The sequence below is a fragment of the Hippocampus guttulatus genome, chromosome 20 (genome assembly GCF_054856545.1).
Source record: "Hippocampus guttulatus isolate MCC_2025c chromosome 20, RoL_Hgut_1.0, whole genome shotgun sequence".
Classification (NCBI taxonomy): domain Eukaryota; kingdom Metazoa; phylum Chordata; class Actinopteri; order Syngnathiformes; family Syngnathidae; genus Hippocampus; species Hippocampus guttulatus.
In genome coordinates, this window is record NC_141280.1 from 6,743,622 (window position 1) to 6,764,155 (window position 20,534).

The window sequence follows — 20,534 nt, forward strand, 5'->3', positions numbered from 1 at the left end:
GTATTCCCGATCAGTGTGAATGACTCGGCCCTGGTTGAATGACCACTAAACTTTTGACCTCGACACACATGTACACTCATAACTACAGGTACCGGCAAACACAAACAGAATTTTAGTGAAACTCGTTCCAATACATCTATCCATTTTCTGTGGCACTCATTTAGATTGAGGGTGAGCGTGAGTCTCAGCCAATCACAGGGCACATTGAGACAAACAACCATGCATGCATGTTGAAATTGCCATATCATCAAATGCAATAGGTAAATCTTATGTCCTGTTGTTTGCATCCAAGTCACATGGTCAGCTGCAAGTGTCCGTCCTTGACTGTTGTGTGACTGGCTTGTTTGCATACTAAGTAATGATTACATTTGGGATTGGGGCTCCCCGAATGACTCAGTGGTTCTGCGGATCCTGCAGCCTGACTCTCACTCATCCGCCTTCGAGCATCTGCAACGACAGTAAGTTGGATTCTAATTTGTTATCACTACATTCGGGCAGTGATTCATAATGAGTGAATAAGTGTGACGTAAACGATCATCAGGTATGCGTTGGGAATTTCATTCAATTAAGTCTGAAATTATTTCCGCACAACACACAATCTATCTTTGTCCATCTGTCTAAGCCAGTGATGTTACCTGACAGATGAAATTAAATGCTCATCCACAAAGTGGCAAAAGGTACAATTAACCTGTAGCCATTCATAAAACAGAACACTGAACTATATTACGTGGCCTGAATTTACAGTGACGCTCCAATAGTGTAGTACCATCTTTTGCCACAATAGGCAGCACTGAGGTCAACTGAAAGCGATGCATCTTAATTAACAGCATGAAGAAAAGGATGCCGCTTCCTTGTCGTACATTTCCACATTTTCCCGTTTAAACATTCGTTCCTACAGTGCAGAGATAATATCTACCCGTGAGTATTGTTTTTAACATCTGTTTGTATGTGTTTGTGGCTCTCTTGTGTGTTTAAGTAGCAGTTGTTTGAAGGTGTATGCTAATTTCTTTCACCCGCGACTGTGGTACTTCACGTTACATGTGAGCGTCAAGTTAGCGGAATTTGGTTGGAGAACATTCGATGGTTTATTTGAACATTTCGGTGTTGAAATGAATTATCTTTGGTTTTAGTTGGCAGTTTTACAATAAAACTAATGTGGGAGGGACACAACTTGAAGAAAGCAGGCTTTTTTTTTTCTTTTTTAAAGTGGCAAGAGCGTGAGAACAAGCGGAAGGAGGGTGTTTTCATTAGTCGCGTCCTGCATGTTCTTTTTGTCATCGTTGATTGTGGCACAAACTACTGAAGATGAATTCCTGATGAGATCTTACATACTTGGTTAATAAAGGTGATTCTGATACAATTTTAAGTGTGTTCAGAGCAAGTGGAAGGAATAAAACTACCGGTATTTCTAAAACATCCGTTTTTACCAATTATGGATAAGTCTTGAACCTATCAGGTTTTTTCTAATAAACTGTGCCGTGGTTAAAGTAAGAATTTTTTGCAATTTCGTCTTCTCCCCCAGTAATGAAGGTGTTTGGTGGAGTGCTGGTCTTCTTGGCCTATTTTGGTCATGCCGCTTCAGCGTGCCCGGCGCTTTGCCAATGCTACCCAAGAAGAGCAGAGGTGGTCTGCAATGAGGTTCCCCTGACGGTATTCCCCGTTGAGAGCCTCCCCGAGAACACCAGCATCCTCACCATCCAGTTCACCAACATTACATCCATCTCGGAACAGGATCTCAACACAACGCCCCGGCTGAAGCAGCTCCACCTATTCAGCAACCACCTCAACAACCTCTCCTCGCACCTCCTTAGAGGCGTGCCTCTGCTCACCACTTTGGACCTCACCGGCAACAAGCTGAGCCATTTGCCTGCAGAGGTCTTCAGCCATGCCCCGCTTCAAATCCTGGTGCTCAAGAATAACCTGGTTGAGAAAGCGAACGCCGCGTGGCTTCCCGATAACTCCGACCTGACCTGGTTGGACGTCTCTGGGAATCGTCTAACCAACATCTCAGGAGATTTTCTTCAAAAAATGCCCCACCTGGAAAACCTCGACCTCTCCAACAACCATCTGGTGAAGATCTTGGCAAATTCTTTGGATCCACTCATCAAACTTGATCGCCTAAATCTGCAGAACAACAAACTGGACAGCCTGGATGCTTCTTTATTCGAAAGCACCCAGAACCTCACCTACTTGTTCCTCTCCAGGAACAAGCTCACTCATCTTCCCCCGAACATTTTTCAGAAGCTCACTCAGCTCAAACACCTCAGTCTGGACGACAACCAGCTTAGCAGTGTCCCTCCAGGACTGCTCGACCATCTGAACGCTCTGGAGGACGAAGGCCTGGACCTGACTGCCAACCCATGGGTGTGCGACGGGAAGATGGCGTACCTCCTCAGGTGGCTCCAAAACAACCTAAAGAAAGCATTTCTACCCGAGACCATGATTTGTTCCGGTCCTCAGTCTCTCAAGGGTCGCTCGGTGATGTCACTCACAGAGACTGAACTAAAAATTTGAGTAAAGGATTAAAAAAAAAAAAAAAAAAAAAAAGGTCTTTGTTTCATTCATATTGCTGATGCTATATCAAGCTATCGTCAACATAGCTACTGCTGGCGGGATTTAGCAAAAGCACTGAAATAGATTATTTCTAAATAGCGGATTTATTTTATCACAGGGGTGGTCTGGGATTGCTGCACTGTCACCAAGGGGTAAAAGTCAAAGGTCAAAAGTCCGCCCCCGATGGGTCGGCCGTGGATGAGCTGCAGTGTTTACTTGATTCTGTTTGCCTCTTGCAACATTTTGTCCCGACTGAATGTCCTCGTTCACAAGTCAGCAACCCCATTTCGGCATAAACAGACGGCTCTCCAGACACTTTTAGGTAAGACTAAAAATCTTCGTCATAATCTTTATTTAAAAAATAATAATAATTTAACTTGTCCTGGTACATGTTTGCAGTGGTTGAAGATGAATTTGATTCTGGTGCTGATGTTATGCGCAATAAGTAACCGCGGTGTCCATGCCTGCCCACATCGCTGCTCCTGTTCGGGTTCTGAGGTGGAGTGCGCCGACGTCTCGAACATGACGTCGTTCCCCGTCGACGGTTTACCGTCCAACACCACGGTGTTGTCCATCTGGTCCACCCAGATATCTTCCTTAGAAGCGGGTCATTTCAATGCCGTGCCCTTTCTGAACAGGCTTCAGCTGTACGCCAGCATGTTGGACAAGCTTCCTTCGGATCTCCTGCGGAACGCTTCCCAGCTGAACTCATTGGATCTCACGGGGAACCGACTTATCCGTCTTCCTCTGGGAGTCTTCCGGCAGAAGTCGCTCCGCGATTTGGTCCTCAAAAACAATCGCATCGAAGAGGCGGAAGCGGGTTGGTTTGATGAGAACAACAGCCTGACCCGGTTGGACTTATCAGGCAATCGTTTATCCGACATCCCGGTGTCGTTTCTTCAAAAGCTGCAACATCTGGAGAATTTGGATTTGAGTGACAACAAACTAGAAGCTCTGCGCCCGGATGCCTTGAAGAACCTGCACCACCTGGACGTTCTTAATCTGGCCGGGAACAAACTGAGCGCCCTGACCCCGACGACCTTCAGCCACAACCCGAAGCTCTCGCGTCTGTTTCTACAAGAGAATCAACTCCGGGATCTTCCGCCGTTCCTCCTCTCGGGTCTGCGTCGACTTCAGTTACTTCTTCTCAACCAGAACAAGTTGCGACATCTCCCCGCGGGCCTGCTGAATGACAGGGACTCGTCTTTCCAGCTGATCCTCGCGACCAACCCATGGCTGTGCGATGGGAAAATGGAGTACCTGTGGAGATGGCTCAATGAACATCCTCAAAGTGTCTTTTATCTGGAGGAGGTGACCTGCGCCGGGCCGGAAGCTCTCAAGAACAGACAAGTGGCGTCTTTAACAGAAAGTGAACTTGCTCTGGTCAGATAAAAACGATTTTCAAGCAAATTATTGTCAAATGCAAAGATTTGTGATGGACACGACGTGTGTTTTTCTTGACTTTTAAGTTTTGACTCGTGTTTTTCCATCTAACATCTACTCGTTAGCTTATCTTTTCTAACTGTTCTCGTCAGCCGCGTTCCGGTTGATCGGCTCCTTGCGGTCACTCGTGGCTTGCCTAGGTGTGCCTCGTTGTCTCATCCATTTGCTTGTATTTAGTTCCTTGGTTTATGTTTCATTTTTGCAATAAATCTGACAGATGTTTTAATGATGTGAGTGTGTGTGTGGGGGGGCTGAATCTTCCAGCTGACCTCCTCTGGATGTTTTTTTTTTCTTCAGGTTTTTCCTGCCATCACTACCATGATGAAACCTCTGCATGGGTTGGTAATTCCAATTGAGGATAAAATACAGCCTCCTGCTCCGATCCTCACTTATGAAAATGAAACATCATTCATCAAATAAGCGCTGAGGAAAACAACTTGATTTTGATTTCATGACTTTGCTGCTGTGAATTGGGAATTTCTCCATTGCGAGACTAATAAAGGTTTTCTTCTATACAGGCCCGGGCAGAGTGCAGCTTTGCACACTGGGAGCTAAATGTTGACGAAGGGGCTCAAAGACTGCCTTTAGTGTGAAAGCAAAAAGCAAACATGCGCTTTGGGCTCCATAGTGGCAAAATTGCTGCAAGGCATCTGCGGGCTGTCATATTTTTCACGTTGAAGAGTGAGCAGGCTGGTAAGATGAAATGACAAACCTTTTCACTTGACATTTTACCACAGTGGCGCCTTAAACATTTCTGACTGCCACGGGAATGCAAAAGGTCACAAATTTAAAGTCTCGCTGCACCGTCTTGTCATATGACCGATGAATATGTTTCCAGCACTTCAGAATAAGAGCTTTGCCATCTGCGTTTTTTTACTTCAGAGCTTTTTACAAGTCCAAAAATGAAAAATATAAAATATTATTTTTAAAAAAAAATCTGCGATGTCGCACTTCCGGGTAACTTCCTGTCGATGTGGGAGCACTTCCTGAGTGACTTGCTGTTGATTTTTTTTTTAATGAAACAACAATCTTTATTGAACAACTCAAATCACAGAGAACTATACGAACAAGTTATTAATACATACACAGTATAAAGAGAGATAAACGAAAAGCAGAGTCTGTTGATTTTGTGCTGCTCCTGGGCACTTCCTGTTGTTTTTAGGTCACTTCCTGTTGATTTATTTACAGTATTTTCTTAATTCATTGGTCTTCAAGCGTGGCACCACAGTGCAGCAACAGTTTTGATCATTAAATTGTACTTCTTCATTTTTAATACGATTGCTCATTTTCAGCTTGATATTATAGCATCTATTTCATAATGTCACAACGATGTCACCTAAAAAACTCCAGCATTCGTTTTAATCTGCACATCAATGGCGCCCTTAGCTCTTTAACCATCTTTCATGTCCAGCTCAGGTTAAAAGGAGGAAAGAGGTTTTTTTCCCCTCCTCATTAAAATGCAACCTCAAGGTGGAAGAGAAACGTCTCTTCCAGGCGACATTAGCATACGAATGCTCCCACTGTGCCTTTTATCAACACTCCCACGCACGGCTCGGGGACTCAAATGGCACGTTCAGGCTCCGCCGGATTTTTTCATTGCATCGTTTTGCAAAGCGGCAGCGTGTCGCTGAGTTGAACGAGTATGAAAACACAACAACATACCGTGCGTTAACCCCCCCCCCCCTCCCCCCCCATCCTCATCCGTCGCTACCTTGATGTGCATCGTTGCCCTTTCGTCGCCCAGCTCATAAATCTACGCCGGCTAAAAACTGGAGGTAGGGCTTGAAAATGTACTTTTATCTCATGACTGAGACAGAAAACCGAGGTGGCTTCCACAACTGCACGATTGGTCGATAAACGGCCTCTCACTGTTTTCCCGAGGGAATGATGGGCTATTATATCCTGATGTGAGCTGGATGCTCTTTTTTTTCAACGCTTGGCGATGTTTTATGTTAGGAGTAAATGTTTTGGGATGGATACATTAGTAACGATCAACCTGAACATGAGATTCAAATGGCACATGCTCGCAAACCAGCTGAACTAGCGAAGCGGGGACAACCTAGTTAAAAAAAAAAAGGTTTCCGACATTTTAACACGTATGCATACCTGTCAACTTTTCGGAGCGCCAACCTGTATAAACTACCAAAAAAATCCTTATAAAGAGCAAAAAATCATTATAACATACCAAAGCATTTTATATGTCAAAATAACGGCAGAAAAAAACCACGAAATTTTCAATGATATTTATTGTAGATCTCCATAATACAATGTCTGGTTAATGTCTAATCATCATTCTACTTAGTGGCATCACTGTGTTCAGAGTTGTATTCCTGCGTTACTTTTTTCACCAACTCCAAATCATTTGGAGTTGGTGAAAAAAAAACTCGGAAATTTTCAGAATCCGTATGATTTGTGCGATACGGCCATATACGTAAGATTCACCACAAAATCCGTATGAACTATGGCTAAACCGTATGAGTTGACAGGTATGCGTATGCAATTAAAAGTAAAGGTGCCTTGTCATCACCGTCACTCTTTTGCCCACTCAAGCGTGAAAAATGACTTTGCTTCTGCGGGGGGGGGGGGGGGGGGGGGTTGCTCTTGATGAGCGCCACTAAAAGTTTTAATGACTTCTTCCAAGCTGACTCACCTTGTCCTGTCCAGGACTTTGACATGAAAAAAAATAATCAAAGCACACGCTCATTATGCTTCCCACGTGGATTGCAATACCTCATTGCCATGCTAAAATTATGGACAAAAAGTCCACAAGTGGCAGAAAACGACAGGGTTTGCAACATTGCCTTTTTGTGTCCCCCCCCCCCCCCTTTTGTACATCGATTTATACAAGCTAAGTGATCGCTCACGCAAGGGCACAAACTGGCCTGACAGAGTTTAATTACCTCCACGTATTAGAAAAGAGAAGGAAAAAATAATAATACACAGCACAGGGCATTTCATCAGCGAGTGACATCTAAATCTCCTTGACGGCTTCTCGCATCCCTTGCCATGAGTTTTTTGGATCCTCTAACGATTCTTTCGCTCTGATGCGAAAGGGATTAGCATCCGGCTACAACTGTCCCCATGGGGGGGGGGGGGGGGGCGCGCTTTATGCGCCATCTATAAAAGACCTTTCACCTGTTGCGGGGCTGCCCGGGCGCGGTTTGCTCCCAGGCTGCAACTTGGGAGGGTCAAGGCGAGATCATGTATCAGCGGGCGAGGGACGGGGCTGAATGTTTTCTGAAGGTTGGACGGAAATAAAAACCTACAAAGACTATCCCGAACGACGTATTGACCCGCTGTGTTTGACATCAAACTTGAAAGATGTCTGCTAGCTTATGGACAGATTGATTTTGGAATCAAGCGAAGCAGCTTGAGAACAAGCCCCGGCTTTGAACAATCCATTTGGGCCTTTCGGCCGTCAAAGGCTTAAATTCACTCGGTGCTTGGCACCGGTGTGCAATGTGCTCATTCAAACTGCCATGTAAGGTGAGACCAAAGCGCCTGACTGGAATGTTCCAAACGGATGACATTTTAAGCATTCTGCGATGACAAACAAACAGGGATTCCTCATTGACTTGTTGCATTTGACGTTTTCTCAAGAGAAAACCGCTGGCTCTCATATCGCCGGCGTCAGGTGGAAACATGTTCCGTCCAATTTTGGTCCAGATGAGTTCACATGGTTTTCCTTGGAGTGGAAAGACAGTTTGTTGCCCCTCATTAGCAATTTAAGCTAGCTTGCTAGCTAGTTACACTCTTGATGCCAATGTTATTTCTATGTTTTTAAATACAGTTCTGGTTCACTGGGTTCATCTAAAAGATGTCCTTTTCATGGGGGAAAAGTGTTTATGCCATTTTCTTGTTTTACTTTTAAGTTGCAATAACAACGCTACATGGCAGACATCGCTCAAGAGTGCTTCAAAACCTAAAACTGAACAACTGCATCAGAAAAGAAGAGAGAGCAGTTCCTGGCCAGGAACCAGGACTCGGTTAGGTCGAGAAAATGGTGTCGTTCAGTTAAATAGGAACTAGATTTTATTTTGGTCGAATCGTTCTGCCTACAATGTAATTTGCCTGTTAGTCGTGAAAGATTTTAACCAAAGTCGCACAAAATGCGTGCACGGTTTGCTGTTTCTTGGGATTTTAGTGCTCTTATGACAATTAGTCCAACAAGAATGACCATCATCAACATGAGGCTTTTCAAAATAGTCACCAAAACAACAACAACAACAACAAAAGTAAAGCTAAGCACTATCATCTGATTTAGTGCCTAAACTTTTTGCCGCATTCATGAGCGCGCGCCAGCCCGGCGCTCTTATCTTCACGACTTTTACGGCCTCGAGTGTTTTATGAGCAAGTGTAAACAAACACTCAGCGGCAGCGACGTCAGTACCGCCTGCGCAACCCAACGAGATCCCGTTTCAAAGAAATCTGCCCTTTGCTGGGGGGAGGGGGGGGGGGGGGGCGGCGGGGGGTAATAACACTCAACAGCAACACAGGGAAATCAAGGTTCCACATTAGCAAACAAACAAAAATACTGCAGAGACAAGATGCACCACGCAAAAGGAATTCGCTCAGCAAGTTGTTGGGCCATTTAGTGTAAATTTGGCCGCACATCACAACAATCTATGCAGAGAAGCAATTTACAGAACGGCAAATCTCATCTTGGGTGAAGCTGACTTTTGTTTCTATTTTCACGTTCACATTAGAGGGGCTCCCTAATTCCTCTTTAGATTGCAACATGGGACAAAAATAATGAGGCTGTAACTCCTCTCCCAAATGGGAAGATTCCGAGCGGCCGAATGCATATTTTTCTACCACCTGGAAGCACTCTTTCAAGTCACCTCCGACTATGTGATTCTTATCTTTTTCATTAACAGAGAAGACATAAATAACGTCTACGCCTCTATAATGTGGTGCTGATAAAGCAGTGCTGCATTCACAGTAAACCAGATTTTATCATCAGCCAGATTGCATTCATTTATTTCTCTGTTTGGCAGACATTTTTTACCCCCCCCCCCCCCGTGTGAGGGCTTTTTTTTTTACCCAATTTTACACTTTCATCTCATGGCGTTTTTAAAGTTACACTTTTTGCTTAGCTAAAACCAAACGGAAAACCCCTTTGATACATAAAATTTAATTTAAGACAATAACAACAAAATGTGAAGAATTAACTTTGTGTCTGACACAGATGATTTGCAATGTAGCGCCACCTGCTGCCGAGGAGGACTTGATGTCTGTTTTTTTTTTTTTTTTTGCCTTGTACTTCTCTAAATTAAAGTAATTCAATTTATTTTTCCACACCTCACGTAACATCTTAAATAATATTGGGCTAGTTTGCTCACGACTATCGTACGTAAAAGCAACAAGGGTGTGGTTCCACCATGGACGCCCCCCCCCCCACCCGCCCCCCCCCCCAAGGATAAAAAGACGTGACAGGTTGAGCAAAGTCCGTAAATTTTGCACCTCATCCAGACTTTGTTTTCACGCCAGGTCACGATTAATCTTGGTAATTGTCTCGCCGACGCTGTCATCGTGCTCCAAGAGTGCATTTACGCACACAAATGCTTCCACGATCGTCTTTGGCAGACGAGAACTCCGTCGTTTCTTCTTGATAGCCACATCGGTCTTGTTAAGGTCTTGTTCTTGCAGCGGAAAATAAATCCCAAATGAGACCACCACTGGGAAGATTGAAAGAAAAAAAAAAACCCAGTACTGCACATTATCATGCGCTGTTATTCAAATGAAGGGGTTTGGCCATTTTAGATGCAAATGCATTTAAATATCCTATTTGTAGTGCCTCGGGACACACGATAACTGCATTCTGGCTCATCTTTTCTGATTGAATCACCCAAAGTAGCTGCTTTGCTTATACACGCTGGATTTTACACGTGATTTTTTTTTTTCGTGAAATAAATTTGATTGTGTCCAGAGAGACACTGGTGAGTGCATTTGTTGCCATATTATATTGATCTCAATAATGGAAATTCAAGCTTTATTGTCTTACAATAAAGAGCGCCACATATCAAATTATATTAAATAAATGCGATACAACATCATATCATACATGACCAAGCCCTGGAATGTCCTGCGAGGCGAGGCAGAGAGGAAAGCGCTGCCGAGTATACATTGTGGCATCCCTAGAAAATAATGAGAAGTGCAGGTCAGCTGAAAGGAGTTTCAGGAATAATTGCCTCCTACATGGGCAAACATTTCTTTTTAAATAGAGCCATGGTGTCATTATTGTCCACCCACCCTCACTCGTCTACATGTTTATTTAGGTGGCAAAGGAGTGGAAAGCAGGAGACAAAACAACAAAACATGAAACCCTTATAGAAACCCTTTTTTATTTTTTTTGGTAGCTGCTCCATATCTCGAGCGCCCACAGAATGCCACAGACGAGCAACATGGAGGAGTGAAAATACTGATTAGCCAACAGCCCACAGCAGGTCACAACTAAAGGAGCCAATGTATGCAGTTGTTTGCGTGCATCGGAGGCGGGCAGGCAAGGACGAGGATATTTGTCTCGGCTTGGGAGCTCGTGAAATCGTTTTTTTTTTTTGCGCCTGAAGATGTCTGTATATTTGTTGATTGAACACTCCTTGAACAATACTTTCACACTGTAGCCCCCACCTGTCAGTGTGCACAAAAGGCTTTTCTCCGCATGCTGGTTAGCCGAGATAGCCGCTATCGTTAGCGTTGTTCGCACAGCGCGTGGGCCGACCGATGTGCACCATATGGCCTTGACCTTATGCGTGCAGCCCTGTGGATGCAAAACGAGCTTGCGTTAGCGAGGAGGTTGCTGTGTCAATGCTGGGATTTGCACTTTGTGCTGTTTACGTGCCAATGATTTCCTAAAAAAAAAATCATAATAAAAATAATTGCATATGGATGACATCATTTGACCTCCCGGTGAACTAAAAACATTGTAATATGTATGCTAGTCCTCATGCCATACTACTGCAGAGGAATTTATTGATTGAGTTAAATGAATCACCTGGAAATCGTAATATTGAGAGGTGAAATTTTTTTTCGCAATTCGATTTTTTTCAAAATTGTTCCTCTCAAATGCAAACGGAAAGAATGACTCTGTGTCAATCACAAAATACATTTTCACATTTGATCTTTATTTTTAGCATCACTTACAGGAAAAAAAAAACAAAACTGAGCTGAATTCCAACGTAAATGTTAACAAGAATGTAAATGTTAAGTACGGCACACTTCGCACTCTACCGTTGTACACAAAATCGAAAGAATATCTGTCCACTTTTAACCCTTTCAGGGACAGCGGTTACCATAGTGGACAGCTTATCATGTTATCGAGTTACAGAATGCATGAAAGGGTTAAAGCAACTGAGCCCATTGTGAATCACACGCGCACTCGACTTAATGAACAAATCAATTCACAGATCATCCAAGGAGGAGGACAAATCCTCTGCAACGTTTAAAGCCATCACAGTTAAATATCCTGCAGCCAAACCGAGCACGCGCGCTTCGCAGTGTCAGTTTTACAGTGGGTGTGGAAAAAAATAGAGGGTCACGACCTTAGAAACATTCCGGCGCACCAGATCGAGTTTACAGTAGATCCAATGCCTCGCAGTCACGCCGCGGCCCCAAAATGAGGGCGACAGACACACCGTGAACAGCTGTGAGGTTGCACTAGACTGCGCAACAACAACAACCCCCAAGAGGCCTTCATTTTGTTTACTCCCCGGACACTTTATTAGGTACACTCGTGGGGAAAATGATAAACTGAAAAAAACCCCACACATAAAAATCTTTTTTCTAAGGAATTTATTTTGAGGCATGGGGTTATTTTATTTTGATTTTTTTTGGGGGGGGGTTGTGTGTTTTTTCTGTTTTGGGGAATATTTTCTCTATTTTGTTGTTGTTTTCAGAATATTTCTTTTCTGTTTTCTGAATATTAAGTGGTGGAAATGACAGAAAAACATTCAAAACAGTAAAAAAAAGTATCTGTTTTTTTTAAACAGAATATTCCATTCAACAACAACCAAAAAAAACTGTAATAAATTTATTACACAAAACACTAAAAAAATCCGAAAAACAATCTTTTTTTTTTTTACAAAATAAAGACATATTTAAAAAAAAAAAACGAAGAACACTTCTTTAGTTAAGCACTCAGCCGCTCTAATGTAACAACACTGTGGGGCGTGTGCATCCCCCCCCCCCGACCTTTCACAATGGCACAAAAACAAACATAGGAACATTATGATTCATACAGAAGAATAATAAGGCTCTCAAATAAATATAAGGCTTGTTACTATACATTGGATATAAAAAAAAACAACACACACCTGCTCATATGGTAGGTTCATAATATTAAAAGTAAGAGAAATGTTTTCAAAATGTTTCGATTTTTTTTTTCAGTTGTCTTGTACATGTGATAGATGGTGGAAGAAAAAAATGTGAAATTATATATCTTGGTCTAATTTTTAATATCACAAAAAGCTGGCATTTGAACAGGGGTGAATAGACTTTTTATATACATTGTACATGCAGCTGTTCAGTCACAATTCAAGTCAGTTTTCACAATCCATCTGCCTGAAGGGAATCACAAAGGCACAGCTAATTGGGTCAATAGTTGACTGTCCTTCAAATCCATTCAACGCCTTCAAAACTGCTTCTGAGTGAACCCGACGACGTATAATTTTTGGGTACTGCTGCTGAGCGAGCAGTACCACTGATAGTGGTACTAAATATGAGCAAGGCGTTCACGGTTGTGATTGAGCTGCATAGTTTAGCGAAATCAATCAGTGGTTCTATTGTCATAATAACAATGATAAGAAATCACATTTGTAAAGCGCTTCTTTCAATACCTACGGCTGTATTAAAGCGGAAAGAAGTAAAAATAAAAGCCTTGCAGTGAGGCGCTAAGCCAGGGGTGGGCAATTATTTTCCCGGGGGAGCCAAATGAGAAGCAGAAAATATTGTGGAGGGCCGGGCCAAAAGTTAGAAATAGAAATAGAAAATAAAGAAGATAGCACAATGTCTTTGTATGCCAGTAATAATGTAACATTCTCCTCCACCATCACACTCAGCACCGGTTCTCCTCAAGGATGTGTACTGAGCCCCCTGTTGTTCACGCTCTACACATTTGACTGCTCTCCGACTCTTATTAGCGGTCCAGTTTGCGGAAAGTTTTTAACATGATAACAATCAAACCATTCTAGGAAATGTTCATTTACTCGAGCCAAAAGCAATTCACTCTGAGCATGGAAATTGCCAGAATCGGACTGAGTAAGAATCGCTTCCTTGTTTTTCAAAGTCTCGTAGATTTGAGTCTTTCCGACTCCAGGCGTCTCCTGAATGTTTCGTACTTTGTTACCCGCTTCGTTTAATCAGATACATATCACTTTCCCTTCCATGGTCATTACTCTCTGCCTCTTTCTTCGTCTTCCCCTCCCTCCCCGTGCTCTGCAACTTGAAGTAACTGCGCCACCTGGTGTTGAAATACCTGTCATTACAAGTCCAAACGAAATGAATGCAATCAAACCTTAATTGTGCACCAATCTTGGGCGGGCCGAATTAAAAAGACCAATGGGCCGTATCCGGCCCGCGGGCCATAGTTTGCCCACCCCTGCGCTAAGCGGTCCCCTCTGCCGAACGTAACGACAGCTAGGTAGCAGTCTCACGCAAGACTCCAGCCGTTAAATGTCTGCCCAGGGTTTACCTTCGGCCACCGGAGACTGCTGTTAATAGTGTTAGTGAGGCTTTATGGTCTCCCAAAAAATAAAAATACACTTAACTATGCTAAATGGAATGGAATGAGCTGCTAACAAAACTGAAGCTAGCTAGTGTAAATACTTTTATAACCAGGTTAAAAGCTATGCTAGTTTTTTGTTGTTGTTACATATTCTACTTATTTTTTTAACCACACACTGAGCTGGAATGGATTAGCTGCATTTCCATTCCTTGAAATTATCTTATGTTTCGGTTTGGCCGCGTTATGGAATAAATTACCATCCGAGGTTCCATTGTACCGCTACATCGCAAAATCAGAGAAAATGATCATTTTGTTGTGGTCTCTTTTTTTAAAATTATTTTTATTATTTTTTTTCCAGAGCTGCATTTTGACATGCTTTGCCATTCTGTCCATGTGAGGAACTGTTCAGAGAACCGTACAATGTTTGTTTTCAGATGTTCTCTCAAGGCTAGCGTGAAGGTCAGGGTCCCGGTTAGCCTTGCGGGGGCTCTTCAGCAGTACCCCACACACGTGTTTCCCGCCGCCATCCTGATCGGAGCGCAGCGCCATCAGTTCGATCTCGTGCTTGGCGGCCGTCTCCAGAACCTGCTGCTTATTGTAGAACAGGACAAAATTGTTGATGATGGGATGGATGGGCAAGGCGATGGCAATCACGCCGCACAGGAAGCTGATGGCGGCGTTGCAACGGCCCAAGGTGGTCTTGGGGTACACGTCGCCGTAGCCCACCGTGGTCATGGTGATCACGGCCCACCAGAATGACTGCGGGATGCTGGTGAACAAGGTCTCCGGGTGGTGCTGCTCCACGGTGTAGCCCAGCGCCGAGAAGAGGAACACCCCGACGCCCATGTACATGAGGAGCAGGCCCAACTCCTTCAGGCTGCTCTTCAGGGCGCTGGTGAGGGTCTGGAGTCCCGACGAGTGGCGCGCCAACTTGAAGATGCGGGCGATGCGCATGATGCGTAAGGCCTGCACTGCCTGCTGCACGTTGGCCAGCTCCATCACGCCGGCGCCCAGCGAGGTGAGGAGGAGCACCACGAAGAAGGGCATGATGGCCATGAAGTCCACCACGTTCATGAAGGCCAGCGCAAACTTGACTTTGTTTGGGGACGAGACCAGGCGCAGCACGTATTCGATGGTGAACCAGCCGATGCACACCGTCTCGATGCACTGGGGGAGAAAAAATTCATGCGGTTGAAATTGTTTGACCTTTTGTGTGGTATTTTATTTGCTTTTGATCGTTCAGAACAACAGTTTTAAAACTTTGATCAACAATGAAATGATTATAAAACTAATCAAGAATTATTTGGAGAAGCCATTCATCGTTTCAAAGGGTTGTGTAATTTAAAATTACACACCGATGATCAACATTTCTGCCTTTTTTTTTTACACACATGCAGATATTCTTTATCCTCTGCAAAAAAAACAACTGCTTCCTACTTACGGTAGTTGAGATGTCATATCTGGATTACACTGCTACCAAGGTGGATTTTTGCTTATTGCTTTTTTTGTGATTTCGTTATAATTTTTTTAAATTCAGTAAGTTTTAATTGGTTTATAGAGGTGTCTTTAATTTTTTTCTCAAAATTATTTAGATTTTGTTTTGTTACTATTAGTTTTAAGATAATAATATATAGAATGAGCTTTTTTTTTTTTTAAAGTTCCTTTTTTCAGTGTGACCTCCAAGGTGGGGTTCTCCATGAGGTTCCCCTCCTCGTCCTCCACCTGCAGGTCCGGTATTGTGCTGACGCACATAACCACGGAGGAGACCAGGATAAAGACGAAGGAGAGGATGGCGATGATGTGAGCAGCCAAGGACGACTCGGGCTTCTCCATCAGCCTCCACACACACGTCTGGAAGCGCTGCCAACCACTGACGCTCGGGTCTCCATCCCGGTCCACCAGGATGGTCCTCACTTTCTCGGCGATCTCCTCCAGCTCGTCTTCCACCTCCTTCAAGTGGCTCTTGCAGCACTCATCCAGAAAATCCGAGTCAATTTTCCAAAAGTCCATCTCTTTCATAAAGCAGATGGGGCAGATGCCTCGCTTGACGTGAATCTCGCCGTAATAATAAAGCTCCGTGATGCACTTGAAGGCGTCCGGATCCCTGTCGAAATAAAACTCTCCTTTTTCAGGGTCATAGTCATCGCACAGGGAGGAGATGTCCTCCGTGGGGAGGGGGGACACCGAGTTCACCAGCTCGGCCAGGCGAGTGTCCGGGAAGCGGTTGAGAACGTCCCGGCAGAACACCTGTTTCAGCCCGCCGATGTTCACCACGATCTCGGGCTCCTCGCTGGCTCCGGAGCCGCTCCAGTACCGGCTCCTGTGGGTCCCCCACATTGTGTTGGTGTAGGGGCGGGGTGTCCCTATATTTTTGTCAAAGTCAAGTACAAGTGATTAATGGTGCAATTATATAAAAAGAGAAATTCCGAAGCAGTGGTTTAAGTGTCCTTGCTTTCACGTGCTGAGGTTTGGCGTCTCTGGGAGTGGACAAAGTTAGACTGAAATCGCGCAACTCTAAATCAAGCTGTAATAATCGAAAGGGTGACTTCTGGTACGACAGCAAAGTAAGAGATAAGCTTTTATTTTTTAAGGTGATTTACAAAAAGGGATACAGTACAAAAAGGTTCTTTCACGGTTTTGGGTGATTATTTGTCTCCATCTAGAGGCAAAAAAAAATACATTGTGAACAGAGGCACGGTTATATTTTTTTGTATCATTGGCTAACCTAACGTAAATAACAGTGGGCTATTTGAGTTGAACAAATTAATAGTCTTAATCGGTATAGTTGTCAATCACCCACATTGACTTGGAATGTTACAATTACTGTACACATGTATTGCTAGGACGCATGTGTGGCGTATCAGGCTTTGTTTTGCATGGTTTCCTTGTGTATTTTAATTGTAGACGTCATTCGCTTGTTTTGACTTTTCTTTATCATTTGTTGTGAACGTCAAGCTTCCTTGAAAAACCTTACACGGCGCCTTCCGATTGGTCGGCTATTCGGAACTGCTCTTTTCAGCCAATCGATGTTCGCTTTTTGGTTGCAGCGCTCGAGTTCAGCCAATCAGCGTGGGCCACGGTGAATCTCCTCCATTGACTTTATTTCAGGCAGCTGAATCAAGACGAGGTAGCCTTCGTGGTGTTTGCAAGTACTGGAGGAGACGCAGACGCTGCTAAAATAATGAAACCGTTACTTTCTGGTAAGTGGAACCAAAAAATTGAAATTTGTTCATTAAAAGGCACCGAGATTCTTAGGTTAGGAAATTGTGAAGTTTGGCTGGTTGGCTAGCTTGAATCGTGAAAGCGTGATTTAGAGGCCTCTTTAATTCAATAGGAGTGTGATTTAAGAGGCTTCTTTAATTCAATAAAAGTGTGGTTTATAAAGCACGTGCCAATGCACGATAAGCCGTGTTTCAAAAGGACTCCTCTGCTGGTTATACGTAACTGTGCTATAGACCAATGGCTAGCTAAAAAGTACTGATCGTGCTGCTGTGGTTCTTGGTGCAGGAGTGTTGCTGTGCTGCTCGCTGTTTGTTCGTGTGCAAGCCTTTTATTCCCCCAGCGACGATGTGGTCATACTGACCCCGTCCAACTTCAACAGAGAGGTGATCCAGAGCGACAGTCTGTGGCTGATCGAGTTCTACGCTCCCTGGTCAGTGCACAAATGCAGCTTTGTTGGGCTCAATACAGTGCCTAGGAGTGTCTCGACAACCAAATTAACAACAAAATTTATGTCTGGAGTGGCCAGTAATTGTAATAGCTCCAGCTTCATAATATTTTTTTGTATTATGTATAATGGTTCTCATGTCTATCATACAATGCTTGGACAGCACAGGTGGATAATGTTGATATGCCTTGTCTTCATCAGGTGCGGCCATTGTCAAAGGTTGACGCCAGACTGGACGAAGGCAGCGACAGCCCTCAAAGTAAACATGACATCAGTGTATATTAATGTGACTTTCAGCTCTTCTTCTAAGTGGATTGTGGTGATACCATATTGGTGATAATTGCTGGTCGCTCATTGGTGGGGCGGACTTGAGACACTCACATTCGAGGAAATGCGTAAAAGTTTGTATAAGGTCAATTGAGTGTTTAAATGTACTGCCTGTGTTCTCTTTCAGGGTATTGTCAAGGTTGGTGCCGTAGATGCAGATGAACACAAGTCTTTAGGAAGCCAATATGGCATCTCCGGCTTCCCCACGATCAAGATCTTTGGCGCCAACAAGAACAAACCCGAACAATATCAAGGTACTTCCGACAGGGTGTCTTTGTATATTTCACTTGAAAAGATTTTTACAACTTTTTTTTTTTCACCCCTCCGTCAGGTGGACGAACTAGCCATGCCATCGTGGATGGAGCCATGAATGCCCTGCGTGCTCTGGTCAAAGAACGACTGAGTGGCAGTTCTGGCAGCTCAAGTTACAGCAAACAGGTACGAGCAGAGTTAATGTATAAAACCAGAGCTTGGCGAGACAGTAAAACTTTGCCTCTGGCAGAGTGGCGGTGGGAGTGACAGTGGCAGTAAAAAGGATGTGGTGGAGCTCACTGATGACAACTTTGACAAGATGGTGCTGGATAGTGACGACGTGTGGTTGGTGGAGTTCTTTGCTCCCTGGTGTGGACACTGCAAGAAGTGAGTTTGAGTCGTCGACACGCTGTCCGTATCGCACAGATTGGACATCGGACTCACATTTTATGGAAAAATATCTTTTGCAGAAGTCAAACTGTGTTATGAATTGATTATTCTAAAGTGATTTAATGTAGAAAGTGATGTGATGAAAGTGCCTTTTTTCAATCATCAGCCTGGAGCCTGAGTGGGCAGCCGCCGCTTCGGCTGTGAAGGAGCAGACGAAGGGCAAAGTTCGCCTGGGAGCTGTGGATGCAACTGTACATCAAGCTGTGTCCAGCCGCTATGGGGTGAGTATGAAACTTTGAATTTTTATTCTTTTTTTTTTTCCTGACATCCTCTTCAGGTCGCATTGATGAAACTAACTGAAACTGAATTTTGAACACGACAGCATTGCTATAAGAATCTGAAATGTTTCGCCTGTGTTTGCAGATCCGAGGTTTTCCCACCATCAAGATTTTCCGCAAAGGGGAGGAGCCCGAGGACTACCAGGGGGGACGTTCCAGCGGCGACATCATCGCGAGGGCCTTGGATCTGTTTTCTGATAATGCCCCTGCTCCGGAACTGCTGGAGGTTAGTCGGCGAATGTAATTTGACCTTCCCTCAATTTTTGACTGCGTACCACGAGGCTCAAGTTCTCGTTCCGAAATGAAAAGGGAGGAAAATGTCTTTGTTTTACAGATTATTAACGAAGATGTCCTGAAGGGGACTTGTGAGGACAATCAGCTGTGTATCATTGGTATCCTGCCCCACATCCTGGACACAGGTGAGCACACAGTGTCCAGCAAACTGTACTTTTGTTCGCTGGCACCCATATCACTCACCATTATTTGTAGTCATTAACAGTATTTGTAGAATGCAAGGTTAAAAAAAATGCCATAGTACATTTCTCACACCATGTGACCTTTCTTCTTTACAAGAGTTTTATAGTTAGTTTTACAAACGTAATATATAGTTTCAGCTTATTTTTTTTGTCTTTCATAAAGGAAAAATGTTATTTTCATTTTTAGTGTTCGTTAGTTCTCATTAACTCCAATAACGGTGTCACCCACTGGACTCGTGCTTCCTTTATGATCAAGTGTGTTTGAACTGTTTATATGGAAAAAGGCGCCTCTGGTCGAAACGGCTACCTGGATGTGATGGCGAAGATGGCCGACAAGTACAAAAAGAAGATGTGGGGGTAAGAACGAGAGCTGAAACGTTTGGACTCTGATCTCGTAAGAGAAGGGACTTCATCATAGCACCCCCCTCCCCCCCCCCCTCCCATCAGCTGGCTGTGGGCCGAGGCCGGTAGTCAGATGGAGCTGGAGGCCTCGCTGGGCATCGGCGGCTTCGGCTACCCCGCCATGGCCGCCATCAACACGCGCAAGATGAAATTCGCTCTGCTCAAGGGCTCCTTCAGTGACACCGGGATTCACGACTTCCTCAGGTGAGCGGTACGATGGAGGCGTTCAAATGAACAGCCGGAACGTAAAAGTCGTTCTTTGCTGGTCGTTTGCAGAGAGCTTTCTGTTGGACGAGGCTCGACCGCCACGTTGACAGGTGGTGTCCTACCCCAAATTCACTCGGTTGAACCGTGGGATGGAAAAGATGGACAGGTGAGACAAAATGACCGGATTATTTTCCCCAGTCATAAAAATCACAAATTATTTTCTCTCACCAACCAGCTTCCCGAGGAAGAGGAATACGACCTGAGCGACGTCGAGCTGGATGATGATGACTTTGACAAAAAGATTGAGTTATGAAGCTCAGAATCAAAACAAAAGGCGGCTCAGATTTGATCCCGGCTGGATTACGTCGGATGCGGTCTGGTCCCAGTGCGTGCCACCTCCCCTTCTCCTGTGGAAGAATGGAAGGCCAGGTTGGTCGCAGTCACTGAAATACTCCTGGGGGTGGGGGGGGGGGGATGCCTGAATTTTTTTTTTTTTTTTTATCAAGTCACAAATACGCATTCGGGGGAGGGGTCAATGACTGGCGTACCTTCTGAAAGTTGCAGTCCAACATGTTCAAAAGGAGACGGGAAGTGTTTTATTGTTGATTCTTCTCCTGTATTTAAATGTGGACTCGTCGCATTCAACGTCAAAACCCCCCCTCACGCGACATCATATCTTTTTCTTTTACCTGTTTTTCCAATCCAGTGGGTGCAGAATGTTAGTGGGGTTAGGATGAAGTGGGGGGGGGGGGGGGGGG

At 44.3% G+C, this 20,534-nt stretch overlaps 4 protein-coding genes across 5 annotated transcripts; 3 read left to right on the forward strand and 1 right to left on the reverse strand.

The window, feature by feature from the left end:
* Positions 1-319: 319 nt before the first annotated feature.
* LOC147187776 (uncharacterized) lies at positions 320-2,527 on the forward strand. Of its 2 annotated transcripts, none has more exons than XM_086099871.1 (2): positions 320-458; positions 1,523-2,527. In XM_086099871.1, the coding sequence occupies exons 1-2, from the start codon at positions 359-361 to the stop codon at positions 2,512-2,514; spliced, it is 1,092 nt and encodes a 363-aa protein (XP_085955997.1). In that variant the 5' UTR covers positions 320-358; the 3' UTR covers positions 2,515-2,527. The 2 variants fall into 2 exon arrangements, with proteins under 2 accessions (XP_085955997.1, XP_085955998.1); XM_086099872.1 differs by lacking the exon at positions 320-458 and adding an exon at positions 803-918.
* A 201-nt stretch (positions 2,528-2,728) lies between these two features.
* On the forward strand, positions 2,729-4,222 carry LOC147187777 (uncharacterized). The gene is made up of 2 exons (XM_086099873.1): positions 2,729-2,875; positions 2,953-4,222. Exon 2 carries the CDS (start codon positions 2,962-2,964, stop codon positions 3,943-3,945), a length of 984 nt encoding a protein of 327 aa, XP_085955999.1. The 5' UTR covers positions 2,729-2,875; positions 2,953-2,961; the 3' UTR covers positions 3,946-4,222.
* Positions 4,223-14,036: 9,814 nt separating this feature from the next.
* LOC147187778 (voltage-gated potassium channel regulatory subunit KCNF1-like) lies at positions 14,037-16,164 on the reverse strand. Its single transcript, XM_086099869.1, has 2 exons — positions 15,395-16,164; positions 14,037-14,884 (listed from the first exon to the last, which is right to left on the reverse strand). Exons 1-2 carry the CDS (start codon positions 16,052-16,054, stop codon positions 14,123-14,125), a joined length of 1,422 nt encoding a protein of 473 aa, XP_085955995.1. The 5' UTR covers positions 16,055-16,164; the 3' UTR covers positions 14,037-14,122.
* A 643-nt stretch (positions 16,165-16,807) lies between these two features.
* On the forward strand, positions 16,808-20,520 carry LOC147187779 (protein disulfide-isomerase A6-like). The gene is made up of 13 exons (XM_086099870.1): positions 16,808-16,917; positions 17,225-17,369; positions 17,586-17,643; positions 17,839-17,965; positions 18,043-18,149; positions 18,214-18,350; positions 18,520-18,634; positions 18,777-18,917; positions 19,026-19,110; positions 19,452-19,524; positions 19,615-19,773; positions 19,846-19,942; positions 20,012-20,520. The coding sequence occupies exons 1-13, from the start codon at positions 16,899-16,901 to the stop codon at positions 20,087-20,089; spliced, it is 1,341 nt and encodes a 446-aa protein (XP_085955996.1). The 5' UTR covers positions 16,808-16,898; the 3' UTR covers positions 20,090-20,520.
* Positions 20,521-20,534: the final 14 nt, after the last annotated feature.

Bases quoted from the DNA above. Each gene is read 5' to 3' on its own strand.
- LOC147187779 (XM_086099870.1), top strand. The intron at 17,644-17,838 runs GTAAACATGACA...GTTCTCTTTCAG, and splicing joins AGGCAGCGACAGCCCTCAAA to GGTATTGTCAAGGTTGGTGC. The intron at 18,918-19,025 runs GTTAGTCGGCGA...TTTGTTTTACAG, and splicing joins CTGCTCCGGAACTGCTGGAG to ATTATTAACGAAGATGTCCT.
- LOC147187776 (XM_086099871.1), top strand. From the start codon at position 359: ATGATTACATTTGGGATTGGGGCTCCCCGAATGACTCAGTGGTTCTGC. The intron at 459-1,522 runs GTAAGTTGGATT...CTTCTCCCCCAG, and splicing joins TTCGAGCATCTGCAACGACA to TAATGAAGGTGTTTGGTGGA.
- LOC147187778 (XM_086099869.1), bottom strand. From the start codon at position 16,054: ATGTGGGGGACCCACAGGAGCCGGTACTGGAGCGGCTCCGGAGCCAGC. The intron at 14,885-15,394 runs GTCACACTGAAA...TTTCTCCCCCAG, and splicing joins TGGAGAACCCCACCTTGGAG to TGCATCGAGACGGTGTGCAT.
- LOC147187777 (XM_086099873.1), top strand. From the start codon at position 2,962: ATGAATTTGATTCTGGTGCTGATGTTATGCGCAATAAGTAACCGCGGT.